A 14499-nucleotide genomic window follows, 5' to 3' on the forward strand; every position below is an offset into this window, starting at 1 on the left:
CACAGCACTTAAACAGTACAATTAGTTTCTAGTTTTCTTATATGTTTTCTTATATGACTAATTAAACACAGGGCACTAGACTGAACCCATGGCGTGGCAAGAGTTGAGTATAGTTCAAGCTTTCACCCAATGCCGCATAAGAATTTCTTAGAGGATCAAAAGGTAAATAAAATATATAATGTTACATTGGTGGTGGCGTTACACCAAAACAGTGTATGGTATACTGGCGTTACCGTTTATAGGCATGCCAATTTTCATAAAGTGGGCACGGTTGATTACACTTTCTGCCATAGGAACTCAGTCACTACGAGGGACAGGGTGGTTGGCCACGACACAAAAAAAAAAGGTTTGGAGGCTGTTCAGCCGAGAAATCAGAAGAGTAATTCCCCAAGGTACTGTATTCAACTTCTCTGTACTAAAAGTATTCAGAATTTTTGTATTAAACATTAGGAATGAGGCTGAACGTAACAGGAAATGTTGTAAACTATAATTTCTATGAGTCCAGCTGTGGTCGAGAAAACGCTGGCCAGTTGGTTTAGTCAGCTGAACCTGCTAAAAAAAAAAGCAGGCTGGTTATTTGTGGTTCCACTAAAATGACATAAGGATCTCGTGACTTTGTAAGTTTAGCATATTACGTTATGATATTTTTTTTCCTCATGCTTCTTTTCTTCCCTTTGTCCTCAACAAAGCCTCTTTGATCAAACTAACGGGGCAGGTGGTTTGATTTTGAACACTGCAAGACAGCCGCAAATCAGGTGCTGAATGGGGATACATACGGTCGAAGGGAAATTTCCTTAAAGACTCACCGATGTGCTTTCCGATGTCGGTTTAACTCGAGCAAAGATCTGAATTGACTGCTTGACCATTATCACATTTATACAAGAGCTATTGGCTTCACAAACTACTTTTAAAACGGATTCTCATTTTGTGCTGCTGCTTCACTTCAACGCCATTTACTTTAATTGAATTCCTGTTTGGGGTTGTTGCTAGGCGACGTACTGACGTTGAAAATGACGTATACAACAGTGGATAGACGTTTCATGCGTTTGGGCAGAAGCTTCGAACGTCGTTACAGGCCGCCCTCTATGTAAGAAATCTTAGTACCGTTGAACTTTTCTTATTTACGATATGTGTGTACAGTGCTCATTAGGGTGAGGGGCAAAAGCAATCTCACACAGAAACATAGAACTGTACTCAATTTGTATTGACCTTTACTGAGTTTCTTTTTATTATTTGATTTGATTTTTAGGCTACTTTTTCCCCTTTCTTCTTCTTCTTCTTCTTCCTCTTCTTTTTCTTCTTCTTTTATGAGATTCTGTTTCGGAGAGCCCAATGAAATGCTTGCTCAACTTTTGATTTGCCATAGAGGAAATTTGGTGTTGTTTTAATGATCAACAACAGTTCAAAGTTGTATCTTCCATTTGGGCCTTTCCTTTAAACTCAGTTGCGGTATCACATTTGCTGGGCATATTTATTAGTTCATAACAAAGCTCTTACTTACTGCAACATGAAGATGACATCACTTCCCTTTCACAGATGCAGAAGCATGTATTTAACCTGTTTCATTACCATAGCTTTTTCACAAAAATGTTTGGCATTTAATACAAAATCTTGCCTAGTCTCCCTTGGGAGGCAAGGTTGTTTTTGTTTTTTTTGTCTGTTTCTTCTTCTTCTTTTTTTTTTTTAATTAAACACATATGAATGTTGGAGTTTATGAGTTTATTCGATTCAGAACTGAGTATTTCCTTAATACACAGGATACATTTGAGATAGCTCAGTCATTTGTGGGGTGAAACCACATTTGAAGTCTATGGGTATTATCCTTTATATCCTTTAGTGTTGCCTATGTATAATATCAGTGCGTAACCTGTTCAGTGCAGGTTACACCTGTGTTTGTAAATATGTTATTGGATGTTTATGTTCAGTCACCCACTTGAGCTCCATCTATTGGACTTTAATTGAACTGCAGGTATTTAGAGTTCATGCTCAGACTCTTTCCCTTTCCCTTTCCTTCATTTTAAAATATTGCACAAGATACACAGTGAGGGAGTAAAGTTAAGCTTGTGATCTAAGCTAATGAGTCAGATCTAAGGAGGCAGTGCATGTGTTGTGTTCTCTTCCGCACACACTTCCAGTCTCAGTTTAGGCCACTTGATTAGTAAACAGAACCTAGAGATCCCATTTCAGTCAGGGAACATGTCGGTGACAGCATCAGAAATACAGTACACTGAGGACACATGTCTCTGTCCTGCTCTGTAGTCTTGTTACACACTATCTGGGCTGTATACCCGCACAGCACTGAACTGCTGCAAAAGGCCCATGACTGTAGCTTGACTGAGAAGAGGAGGACCTGACAATAGAAGGAACAGTTCTCAGGTATGATTTCTGTTCTATTGGTTTGTTTTGTCATAATCAGCCATCAGCATGAATAATTGATGTTTTGGCATTAGGATAGGAAGTTATTGCAAATAATTCAGTATTTGTAAGAGAGGCCAGGAGTAGTTTAAATACAGTATTTTAAACCATTTTGAAAATGATCTGAGAAAGTGTGAGCTGTCACACTCGCAACGCATTGACTTGACTGAATGTCACATGTATTTGGGTGGTTTAGCCAGCAAAAAGGAGTATGTGCTAAGAGTTACTTGTACTTACAGAAGAGTCTAAAACCCTCATGGGCTTGTGGAAAAAGAGCTAAGTGTAGCTTGCACAAATATACCAGTGTGGAATGCATGGGTGACCCACAAGGCCACACCGCTCCCTCTCTTAAGACTTATGTTTAGTAGCAACAGAGGGCAGTTACTTATAAAATCAGAGTTGGTAGACTGCTAGTGAGCATGCCTGGAGCACTTCTTAATTTGTTATTATACACACACACATATATGCACACACAGGCACACACACACACACACACACACGTGTGTGTATATATTTATATGTGTGTGTGTGTCTACTATAAAAAAAAAATATATATATATATATATATATATATATATATATGTGTGTGTGTGTGTGTGTGTGTATAAGGAATTTCATGCATTTTTTTCCGTGTGTGTGTGTCTGTGTATGTGTATGTGTATGTGTGACTGAAGCATGTGTTTACAGGCTCTCTATCCGATTTCCACTTGATGCCAAGTGTCATTTGAGAGCCTCTAAAGATAACAAGAAGCGATTCATATAGCTCTCAGTTAAAATTGTACGTCTTTGCGTAGCTATTTAACTTTGGCCCTCAGACAAACGCTGTCTGTCCAGAGCAAATATTTCAAGAGCTTTTTCAAAAAAAAAAAAAAAAAAAGGGCAGACTGGCAGTGCAGTTTTTTGATGCTATAAATCTGCTTACTGAAATATTATATTTAGGCAAAAAGTTAGAAATCTTTCAGAAGAAAAAAAAATTACTCTGCATTCAGTCTTTCCATCATCTTGAGACTGACTGCATTTGAATAAAAGTGCGGTGTTGCTTAAAGGTATCCTTAACATTAGGCCATATTTACCAAACAGACATTCTCCTCAAAAGATCACCTCAGCGAATATCAGGCTGTGCCCAGTACTTCCACTACGGATGACTGGCTTGTTCTATACTGTTCTTATCATCCATTTAAAAGCACTGTGAGGGATCAGAATGCACCAATATGTTTAATTTGCTCCCTTAATTCAAAAAGAATGTAGTCCCGCATTCCTCTGGTTCAGCATGCAGCTGTGCTGTCGGGGAGAAACCCTCTATTATACAATCACAAGCATCAGAGCTGACTGCGGCAGTCAGTTTTAACTGTAACTCTGTGTGATGCTGTAGCATAACAGTGTATTTCCCACAGTCAGTCTTGTGCGGTTCTCCATCATTGATACTGACCATACAGGACAGTGGAAAGCTCATCAGAGTCAACATAGTTTCATGGGAACTTCTTATGTAACCATGAATGCATTTGTATATTCTGTGGTAATGTTTTGCATGGCTTTTGTTGTAATAATAGAGAAGAAAATCTTGTATCAGCAGCCCTTCCTGCAGTTGTCTTACTCTCTTTATATCTTTTGCTAAATCTGTCATGCATTTCAGTGATGTGGAACACCTGGGCTCTTCATGCTTTTGTCCTTTGAAAAGCAGTGACTGAACCGGGTTCAAAACAGCAAGTGAAACCTATCAGACTAGATGCAGGGTGACTGTGACAGAACTTGGAACAGGGTTATCAGCTATTGAGCAATTGAGGAATCTTCTCTATGCGGTTTGATTCAGTTAAAGTAAAGTAGTGTTATTCAGCTTATAACTTATCTTAAGCAGAAAATTGACTTCTTTCTTTCCTGCGTAATGTAATTTCAGCACTGGTAGTGGAGTTTATGTGTCAGTGACATCACAGTTTTATAGCAGGTGTTATAACAGCCAGTTTAAGTCAGAAATAAAATACATAACTTATACAAGGAAGCCTGTGATGGAGAGCTTAAGTGTCCTTGTCTTCACTCCCATGAGACATGAGGCCTTGCCGGATATTGCTGGGTTGACAAGAGAGGGATAGCAGTTTTCATATCCTTTTTTTTTTTTAATCTCAGTGTGTCCCTCAGTGCTGTTTTGCTTGAGCTGTGGCATTTGGCTGCAAGGTAGTAACTGCCTTTTATTGAAAAAGTCAGCTATTGATTTTATAGCCTCCACAACAAGAGTTAAGGACCTGCAAAGGTTACTAAGTCATGTCTGTCAGTCACCGAAACCACCAAATTCACTACACACATAGTCCAAAAAGGGTACTTTCCATCCACACACCCAGACCGATGAATCATCCGCTAGTTGCGCTTTGACAGCAGAGGTCAGAGAGGAAGCTGATTTGTCCTTTTACATACCACATTAAGAGATAATGATAGGAGTGATGTATTTAATATTACTGTCAGAAATCTGTACAAGGATTACCCAATATAAGGCTGAAAATCTTAAGAAATGAGTGACTTTTCCCAATGCATTTGAAAGTTTTGCCTCAACATGTGCACTCTAAGGGAGATGGAGTGACTGAAAAGCAGCAGACAAACATTGCTCTATTAAACTGATTAGGGGAAGCACAAACTCGTTTTTTTAGTATGCCGTGCCAAGTTTTAGAGACTTAGCACTGCACTGACTGGTTATGGTATGACAACTTTGCTTTGAGTGTTTGATTGGCTGAGCTCCGATTTTTGGACAGACCTTTTTACTATCTGTGATTCTCAGATGAAAAGATTATTGTAAACTTTGGATCTCCATTTGATATTGTATTGTAAAGAAATATGAAAGATCAAACTCAAAGCCTTAGTTTCATTAAATCATAATCATGAATGACTGAGGGTTACAAACTGTGAATTTTTACACTGTGCTGTAAAGATGTCATTCTGATTTGCTGAAACCGTCTAGTTCAGTAAGTTCCTTAACAATTTACTGTGAAAGTATAACAACTGCTGGGAAATATTCCTATTTTCAAATGTAATCAGTCCCACCTGCTATCTCAAACATTTCTTCTTCAAACAGCCATTCCTTTGGTGCTATACTCTAAACATTTTTTATTACAGAGCAGCACAAGATGAAACATCAGATATAGACATTTGAGAGGGTTGGTGGTTAAGCCTTCCAGTCCAGGAGTTCCCCAGTGATAGTCTGTCATTAATGTTTTGATTCAGCATCACCACTAAAGTCAATGGTGGCCACAAAACTTGGAGATGATTGCTAGTGGGCAGCATCTTTCCGTAGAGCCACAAAGAGAGATCTTTTTATGTGACAAGCATTGCAAATTGGTCACTGGGTTCACCACACCAAAAAGACACATACTTATCCTAGCAACTGCACAGGACATGTGACTTGAGTGTCTTGGTAAACCAGCATCCAAATGATATGACAGTGACCATGAGTTTAAGTTGTATGTGCTATTGGATATATCGGAAGGTCCTGTTCCTGTGTAGTACTAGTTCAGATGATGAGTCACTCTTATCTCAGTTTGAGCTCCTGCTATGTGTCAGAGAATTCTGTGGAACTTCAGTTGTACGCCTTTCTCCAAAGTCTGGGTTATGTTATATTATGCAACACATTAACACGAACTCGCACAGGTGACTTCTTTTGCGTTCCTTACATATTAGAATTGCATTTCAAGTTTGTAGACAAAAGATTAAATGCATCCTTTGACAGATAATACAAAAGTAAGCTCACGACTACACCAAAAAAAAAAAAAAAATTCCAACAAAAGGTTTTCTAATGAAAGGCAAGAACATTTAATTCTCCATTTACAATTCACCACTTTAGAATTCAGTCCAATGTGTGAATGTACAATGCACACTAATTCAGTTATTTGGATTGTCTTACACATCTAAACACTATTGCCTCATCAAACTGTACAAAATCAGAACATCTCAGTACTCTTTTGATAACATTTTGATAAGATGGAAACACAAGGCAAAGTTTGTAACATGCATGAAATGCTTTGCCAAGGATTTGAGATGCATACCATTTCCTTTTATAGAAGTGCTCTTAGTGGAGGATTTCAGAATTCTACTGTGTAATGGACATTATATCAGGTCCTCCCATGTTAGTGTCCCAGTCCTTCTGTTTAATCAGTGGAATGCAATGAAAAACACCTGTGCAAATAGTCCTCTGACCAGTTTGGGGTTTGTTACCAGGTTCAATTACAGATCATGTTTCTATAGTCCTACCAGAATATTACAGTCAGATTTTGTGCTGAGCGGAAATACCGGGTGTATTATAGCTGGGTCATGAGCATACAACAAACTGAGTTGATCCAGAAGTGAATTTAGAAATATTTTTGACTGCAACATCCTGATTGATCTTCTCCCAAGTGGACATATGCTTTGACTGAATTACTATTATCATATATGGTGTCTGTTTTGGCAAGCTTATGGTACAGTTGTGTCACAAATAGTTCAGCTGAAATGTTCACAGACTCAGTAATACAGAGTGCTATATCACAGTAAAACAGTGTAAATGTGTGTTCACTGGCCGTTGCTCATCCCCATTACTGATCCTTAGATGCCAGTTGGTACAGATTTAGAGACAAGGGCTGGGTGGCTCTCCTCCTTGGCACTCAAATGCAGATGGCTTTGGAGAGTGAGCCTGAAGTGTGGAGCCCAGTGCTAACCACCCTTAACTGTAGGGTATAAATAGCATGCCTTGGTTAGAAGGCCCACAGGCCATGGTAACACTTTCTATGTGCCCAGTCACAAAGGGTGAGCCCAGAGAAGAGAAAAAGGATATTTGAGTGAAAGAAGGAAAGAAAGAAAGAAAGACTGAGATGAAAAGCCAAATGTTGCAAAGCAGCCAGTGTGGCTCCTGTTTTTTTTTTATTTTTTTTTTTAAGGTTTTGATGTATGTAAAAATTCACATTTTCATTCTCACCAGCCTAATTATTTGTCTTATGTGAGCTTTATGTGAGAGTTCTAACTAGCTGCTCATTTCCACTTAAACCTAAAAGTCTTTGCGTTTAAATCTCTGAAAGACATTGTCAGATTAAGTTTATTTATTTATTAACTGAAAAATTAACAAAGTGTTCAATTTTTACTCTTTATATGGGTAAAGGCTCAGACTGTCTTAGAGAGTCAGTTTCATGCTCTTTATCATTCACATACATGTATTCAACAGCAACAGAAAGAATTCATAGTTAAACGGGCCAGTTAAGCCAGATCAGTGCAACAGTAACCAAAGCAATCAATTGTCTATGTCTGGCTATTGACATTTTTTCAGTATCAGGGTTGATTTGGATTATGTCATCTAAATAAAGAATTATCTACCCGGCCATGTCAGACACACTGTGTCCCATCAAAGTGTGATGTTAACTTAAATAGAATGCACAAGTATGCGTATAAATACCAATTTGTTGTTAACAGGACAAAACCTGATGAAGAGCTCTTTATTGTGAGAATGTGTGGATGGTAAATGATAACTGGCTGTGGAAGTATTGTTAAAAGAAGATAGAAGAGCCTGACAAATGTGCTTTTAATCTAATATCAGTTAAGCTCTGCTGTCAGAGTTGATCTGTATTCATGTATAAGGAGTGTTTTTGCTATTCCAGACTGAGGGCTTAAGTCTCTGCTTAACTGAGGTGTACTGGCATGTATATGTATCCTGTGAATTCCTTCTGAAGGCTTTCATGGTTTGAATTGAAGTGATGTGCTGCAGTCAGTGTGAAATTACTGTGTATTGCTGTGAGAGCCTGGACAAATGTTTAACTTCACAGAAACACTTTGGATGACACTTTTGTGTACCCCCCCTAACTTAGAAAGCAAAAACAGGTCATAATGGAAGAAAATGGATGGAAACCAAAGGGAGATCTGGAGAGAGTAAAACTTAAACTGACATGTGGAATAGACTAGTGGCCAGAGAACACTCATTTTTCTCTCTCTCTGACATGGGTGGTAGCCGGTGTTCGCTCTAAAATATCACCAGTGATATTGGAGGGATCAGAGGTTCAGAAAAACTCAAGCTGAAAGAAATAGCCACTGGGAAAATCTTTTTCCATCAAAGTATTTTGCAAGACCAACCATGTTACATCATTTGTCACATTGCTTTTGCCAGTTCTATTTTGTCATTATTTCAAAGCATAAGTGAATAAGAATATTTTTTACATTCCCTTCAAGAGGTTGAGTTTTAGCTTGTTAGCTTATTGTGGAATGAAAAATGTTTCCAGTCAGTACACACACACACATACACACGCACGCACGCATATACATACACATACATACGTACATACATACATCTACATATATATATATATATATATATATATATATATATATATATGTATATATATATATATATATATATATGCATGCACTTCTAACAAAAAGTTTTCCTTCAGCACAGTGAGTCATGCCAACTTATGGTGGCGTTCTTGCTTTCTTATGCTCCAAAACAGTGTTCTTGATCTGTCACATGGTTAGTTTGTCTGGTAGTTTTGGCCAAGTGATTAAGATGCTGGACTTGTAATCCGTCGGTGTGTTCCTGTTCAGGCTGGAATCCCGCTGAACACAGCCCAGTGCTTCTTTTGGGAAAGAACAGAGTGCATTTTGGAGCAGAGTTCCATTCTCAGACATGGGTTTGACTCCTCCCTCTAGACAAAGTGCTGTTGTTTGTATTTCCAGTGTATGAACCTTATGAAACTTGTTTTGTACATTGTCAGGATCGCCGAGTAGTCCAAGGAGTTGTGGTCGAATTGCACTGTCCCCTGATAAATCTGGCCTTAATCATGTCTCTGATCAGGTTTACCCTTTAGTGTCTTGGTGATGGAATTCTCACTCAAGGAAACTTGTGCTGCTGTACAGGAGCATTTAGCCATTCCAAGACATCTGATGGATTGCTGTACCTATATACCCAAGACAATAGAGAATCTCTTTTTGAAATTAGAATAATATAGCCTACTTCTAGCATTTCATAGCACTTGGCAGCATCAAGATGCCTGTCAATAACCTTCTTTGCCAGTGTTATCACTTCAATAAGGTTCATTTAGGGAGCAGCATGTGCAAGTTTATTTTTGTCTTAAGGCAAACTAGGAGCTTTTATTTGTTGACTTATGAAATCTGCAGTAAATGGGATAAAAATTGACATGTATTTTTGTAGACTGATCTTACAAAACAAGATTATACCTGCATTATAATCTAACTACCTCACTAGCTCACTCAGATCAATGACCATCAGAAAATGGAATTTGGACCAAATGAGTTGAACACACTTCTTGTTGTTTGAGAACTTTACCTGAATCTAGAACATCTCAAAATTTGGTTTTACTTTTTATGGGTGGTGCCCTAATAATGATCTGAATGTTACTTTTGTTATTAAGTCTGTGTACAATACCTTAGCATGTCTTCACTTGTTAAACAGGTAATGAAAGCACTTCATCAATCGACAAGTTTCCATTACAAACCATAGAACCTACAATGCTGCGTACTTCCACCAAGAAATTATGGTATCAAACTTATTGTTGCCAAGAATCATACTCTCATTCCCATGACTGAAATGCACTCTTCACTTTACATGTGAGAACATGCTATTTAACAAATCTGATATGAACCAAAGTTAGCTGGGTGAGAAAATGTGACCCTTTTGTCAGTCATTACAGTAAACTCCACAGGTTGCTACTAACCTGGCTGTCAGAACTGTGATTGTCTGAAAGAGTGATGTACGCTTAAGCCAGTGGAATTTATTGGAGGTTGACAAAATAATGTAAACAACACATGGAAAAGACTTGAACTATGATGTAAGTAAGCCACACTTACAAAGGCAGCTACACAGCTCAGTGATATAACATGGAACACTAACTACCATTGAGTGTCATCTGTGGAACAGGTCTGACAATCAGCATTTTATATTCAAGTTAAATATACACTTAAATAAGTAGCATGAGATATCTCACATGAGTTCAAAAGAGGCAAAATAGTGCATGTCCTAAGTGTGGGTGTATTGATCATAAACACTTTAAAATGGTTTGATGTTGCAAGGATAACAGCGTTAAAAATTAGGACATCATATGCAAAGCAAAAAGTAAAAATGGTCTGAAGTCCAAACTCATCAATAGGGACAGATGGATATACAACAGGATAGTTCCTAAGGAAAGCAGGATACAACAGTTTAAAAAAAAATTACTACAGAATGGATTGTATGCCTCAGTCTCAACAAATACTGTAGGTCATTAGCTTTAGAAAGCTTGTATTTATGGTAGGGCTGCCATTTGGAGACCACTTATAACCATGGCCAAAGGACAAAAATGCATAAACTTTGTTTAATGAACAGCAATCTTAGACCCCTGAACAGTGGAAAAACGTAATATGGTCTGGTGAGTCAATTTTCAGTCTTTTTCTAACATCTGGATGGTTTTATACTTGGAGACACACTTAAGATGCCTTCAGCATACATTGCCTGTTAACAGCAATGAAAATGATGGTGGATTTGCTGTGGTATGGGCTGATATCTTGCATTAGTCACTGGATGTTTTCTCTGTGCTGTAGAATAAATGCCAAAGAATATGAAGGTATTTTAGTTGATCACTTGCATGCCATGATGCAGACTGAATGTCCTTATATTCTAAGACAATAACGTCTCCAAACACACTACCATATGGGTTCGGGTGAGGTCCTGAAAAGTTTGAAGAGGATGGTGAACCCAACAACAAGAAAAAAAGCCCATGGGGCAGGTTGGTCATTCATTAGGGGCTGCTTAGTTCCTCTTAATTATTTAGCACCCAAAGTTATTGCTTTGGAGTAAGAAAGAAAGAAAGTTGTCCAATGATTCCAAATTCTGTCTGCAAATACATGCAAATGACCTTCTTTTGTGCAATCACCCAAACATTCACTGCACATGAGAGCTTATATAGAAGCAATGTGATTGTTTGCTTAAATCACCTTTTTATTTGAATCATTCCATTTTATTTTAAGGTTACAACCAACTGGGAAGTTATTTGTTTCAATTGTATAACTGGAATATGGCTCATATTGCTGGATGTTTCAACGCTCTTTTGGCGGTGCCTTTAAGGCTCTGGAGTTGTTGTAGGCGTGTAGCTAGTGAATTTGACTCGAGCGCCCGTTCACCAACAGCGTCAGTTATTGGGAGGCAGGCTGAATGACCTGACAGAGTGCGAACAATCGGACCGCACTTGTGACAGTGTTTCGTTCACGGCGTAATTTACCATTTTTTTGTGAACGCTCATGTTGTCATCTTAAACGGATTACATCTCAGGAACGTTTTTCTCTCAGAGAAGAACCAGACGGTAAGTTGCAAAATGCCTTTTCCTTGTGTGGCACGCTTTAGAGACTGACAGTACGTACAGTATTAATTAATGTGTAATGTAGCCTACGATTTTTACCCAAGTGAAAATTTATGTTTAATTTGGGAACGATGGTCAGTTTATGTCGGTGTATGCGGTAATTCTGTCATTGTGTATTCAAAGCTGCTCTCCTTTAGAATTTTATTCACAGTTAAAAATGAGCAGCTCACTGGTGTTATACGACCCGTTGTTTGCGTGATGGTAACCTACGTTTAGAGAGTGATCGTTGGAATGTCATTGACGCTAAATCATTTTCGAGTCCCTCTTACTCATGTTGTCAGTGAAAAAAACCCCAAAAGATATACATACAAATAATTTTAGTACTGGCATAACAGCGATTTCACTGACATGAACTATTACTTTTACTGTACTCCTCGTATTTAACAGAAAACAGTTTAGAGACTAGATGTATCACACGCATAATAATAGGACATCGACTGGAAATTATTGAAATGTTGCATGTTTTTGCTGCAGATTTTATAGTTGGCTATTTTAGTATTGAGGATCTGTGTACGATGACATATGACGTTCCCAGAAATGTAGGTAGAGGGTGCTGTTAACTCTCCGCGATTTCTTACACAAAATGGAAAAAATGTACTGTTGCCAACACCAACCACTTTGCTGCTAAGTTTAGATGGTGCTCAGTTTTATGTCGCGTCCCACACCTTGAAAATACCATGTCAAAATATTTTACTGAAACCGTTCAATTAACTGTTCTCTGTGTTTGGGTGCAAACATTAGAGATAGAACTGACGGAATGATTGCTGATGTGATAGTAATTCTTCAAAGTCTTATCTTCATAGTTGATTGGCCAGAGAATGAAGAGTAGAAATTATACTATAGGGATATCTGTTCCACATGATTTCATAGAAATCTCATTGTATATGATACCCCTGAATAAATGTTGCAAATGGGATTAAATACTGTTCGTTCTTTATGGTATTTTCATGATTAGGTATGAAACCGGTTTTATGCTGCACTGACAGTGCCCTCTGTATAACCTACTACATCAGAGCAGTAGCTCGGAATTCATGTTTCTGTGTTAAGACCGACTAAACATCTGTCAGAATGTCAACATAATGTGTGCACGCATCATGCAGTGAACTGCCGATTGGTGGGGGGGTGATACGTGATTATAGTTGAAGGGATTGGGGAGGATTATAATGCTATGAAAAATCACTCTGGCTGATTCACTTACTATTAGCAATTGTAGATATTTTGATGTAATGTCATTGGAGAACAATTGAGCGCTTTCAGAAAAGGCACAAACCAGTTTACCACATGGTCAGGACCTGATGCATTTACATGAATGGGAAAAATATAAACCGGCCAAGTAGCATAACTTTGGTGTGACATGTAAACTAGTCCTGTTGGCCTGTTCCTAGTTTGTCTGCTGTTGAATGCAAATGCAATTTGAATAACAAACGTGTTAACACTCCTACTCACAAATTCGTCTGTCCACAATAACAGGTCACATTGCCCTACAGAGTAATTTCAGTAATGCTGTTTCAGCAAGCTAAAATAGAACTCAATCCAACACTAACAACATGATGGTCTGAACTGTTTTCCGTATGGTAATACCTGCCTTTGGCACTTGACCAGGGTTGAAGCACAACTTTTACTACTTTTTTTTTTTGGGGGGGGGGGGGGGGGGGGGGGGTTAGGTAAAAGACCACAGGGGCCTGGGAGTGGTAGACTTAGTGGGAAACTGTGTTTAAGATTTGGGCACCTGGCAGAACACACATGTTCATTGTGTGCCCATACCAAGGAGGGTGGACAAGGGGGAAAAAGAGGGCCATTGTTCCTTAAAAAATTGCTTAGGTAAAGTACTCTGGCTCTCCCATGGTGGCCAGATGTTGTGGTTGGCCAGCACTCCTGCCTGTTGCATGGGTAAAGTGAGAAGTCATTGGGCAAGTGGGCTGGATGTCTGTCTTCAGTGTCTGCTGCAGAGAGAGTGCAGCAGACCTGCAGCTGTAAGATGTGCTCACTAATTAACACATGCATGAATCCACATGATGGGACAAATACACACAACCACACCACTCACAGGTGCAGCAAGAACTCCAGCACTCTGCTGTTTATTGAGGTGGACCACAGGAGTAGGGAAGCCTATAAACACTCACAAATGAGTCTACCAATGCTGTTGACAGAAAGGCATACAAAACTTAGTTTTCCAGACTGTAAAAACAAAAAGCGGTGCATGCCGTTGACACTGGTCTTAAGTGGTACCATATTTGGGCTTCAACCTTACCAGGCCTAACAAGCTTGGTTTAAAGTGGAAAACCAAACTTGTCAAAATCTTGTTACACTTTATCCCCCCCTCCCTTCCACATCCTATTTTGGCTCTGCTAATATTTCGGGTACCCACTGAGCAAATGAAAGGTCCCCTTCCTCTCTTGCTAGCTTCCTTTCAAGACTGGTGAAGTCTGGCTTTGTGATACATGGCAATGAGCTACTGTAGCCTTCAGCAGTTCTGAGTAGATGCTGTTGGCAGGGGCCTCTGACAGTCTGGAAATAATTAGCCGAGCAGTACAGTACATATAGTGTCTCTTGTTCACTCTACCCCAATCATGGCTGGTGGTTAGTGTCCCCCATGCCCGGTTAGTGCGCATTAGTGCCAGGAGCAGTTGAGAATGGACTGTAGGCAAGAATATTTATTTATAGGATTCAAATCATTCTGATGAAAGAATACTGGACATCTTTGTTCCCAGTTCATGGCCCAGTTTGGCCCATATGG

General features: G+C 38.9%; 2 protein-coding genes across 4 annotated transcripts in view; one reads left to right on the top strand and one right to left on the bottom strand.

The window, feature by feature from the left end:
• The window catches only part of kif6 (kinesin family member 6), a 72083-nt gene extending 71217 nt beyond the window's left edge, over positions 1 to 866 (bottom strand). Inside the window, exon 1 of the mRNA XM_030787370.1 lies at positions 807 to 866. Coding sequence (XP_030643230.1) covers positions 807 to 866 — 60 coding nt within the window. The remainder of the gene's footprint in view (positions 1 to 806) is intronic.
• Positions 867 to 11637: 10771 nt separating this feature from the next.
• Positions 11638 to 14499, top strand: part of daam2 (dishevelled associated activator of morphogenesis 2) — an 85895-nt gene continuing 83033 nt past the window's right edge. For all 3 annotated transcript variants that reach the window (XM_030786011.1, XM_030786010.1, XM_030786012.1), the window contains exon 1: positions 11638 to 11705. The gene's annotated coding sequence lies outside the window, so the exon portion shown is untranslated. The remainder of the gene's footprint in view (positions 11706 to 14499) is intronic.

The sequence above is a fragment of the Chanos chanos genome, chromosome 10, assembly GCF_902362185.1.
Source record: "Chanos chanos chromosome 10, fChaCha1.1, whole genome shotgun sequence".
Taxonomy (NCBI): domain Eukaryota; kingdom Metazoa; phylum Chordata; class Actinopteri; order Gonorynchiformes; family Chanidae; genus Chanos; species Chanos chanos.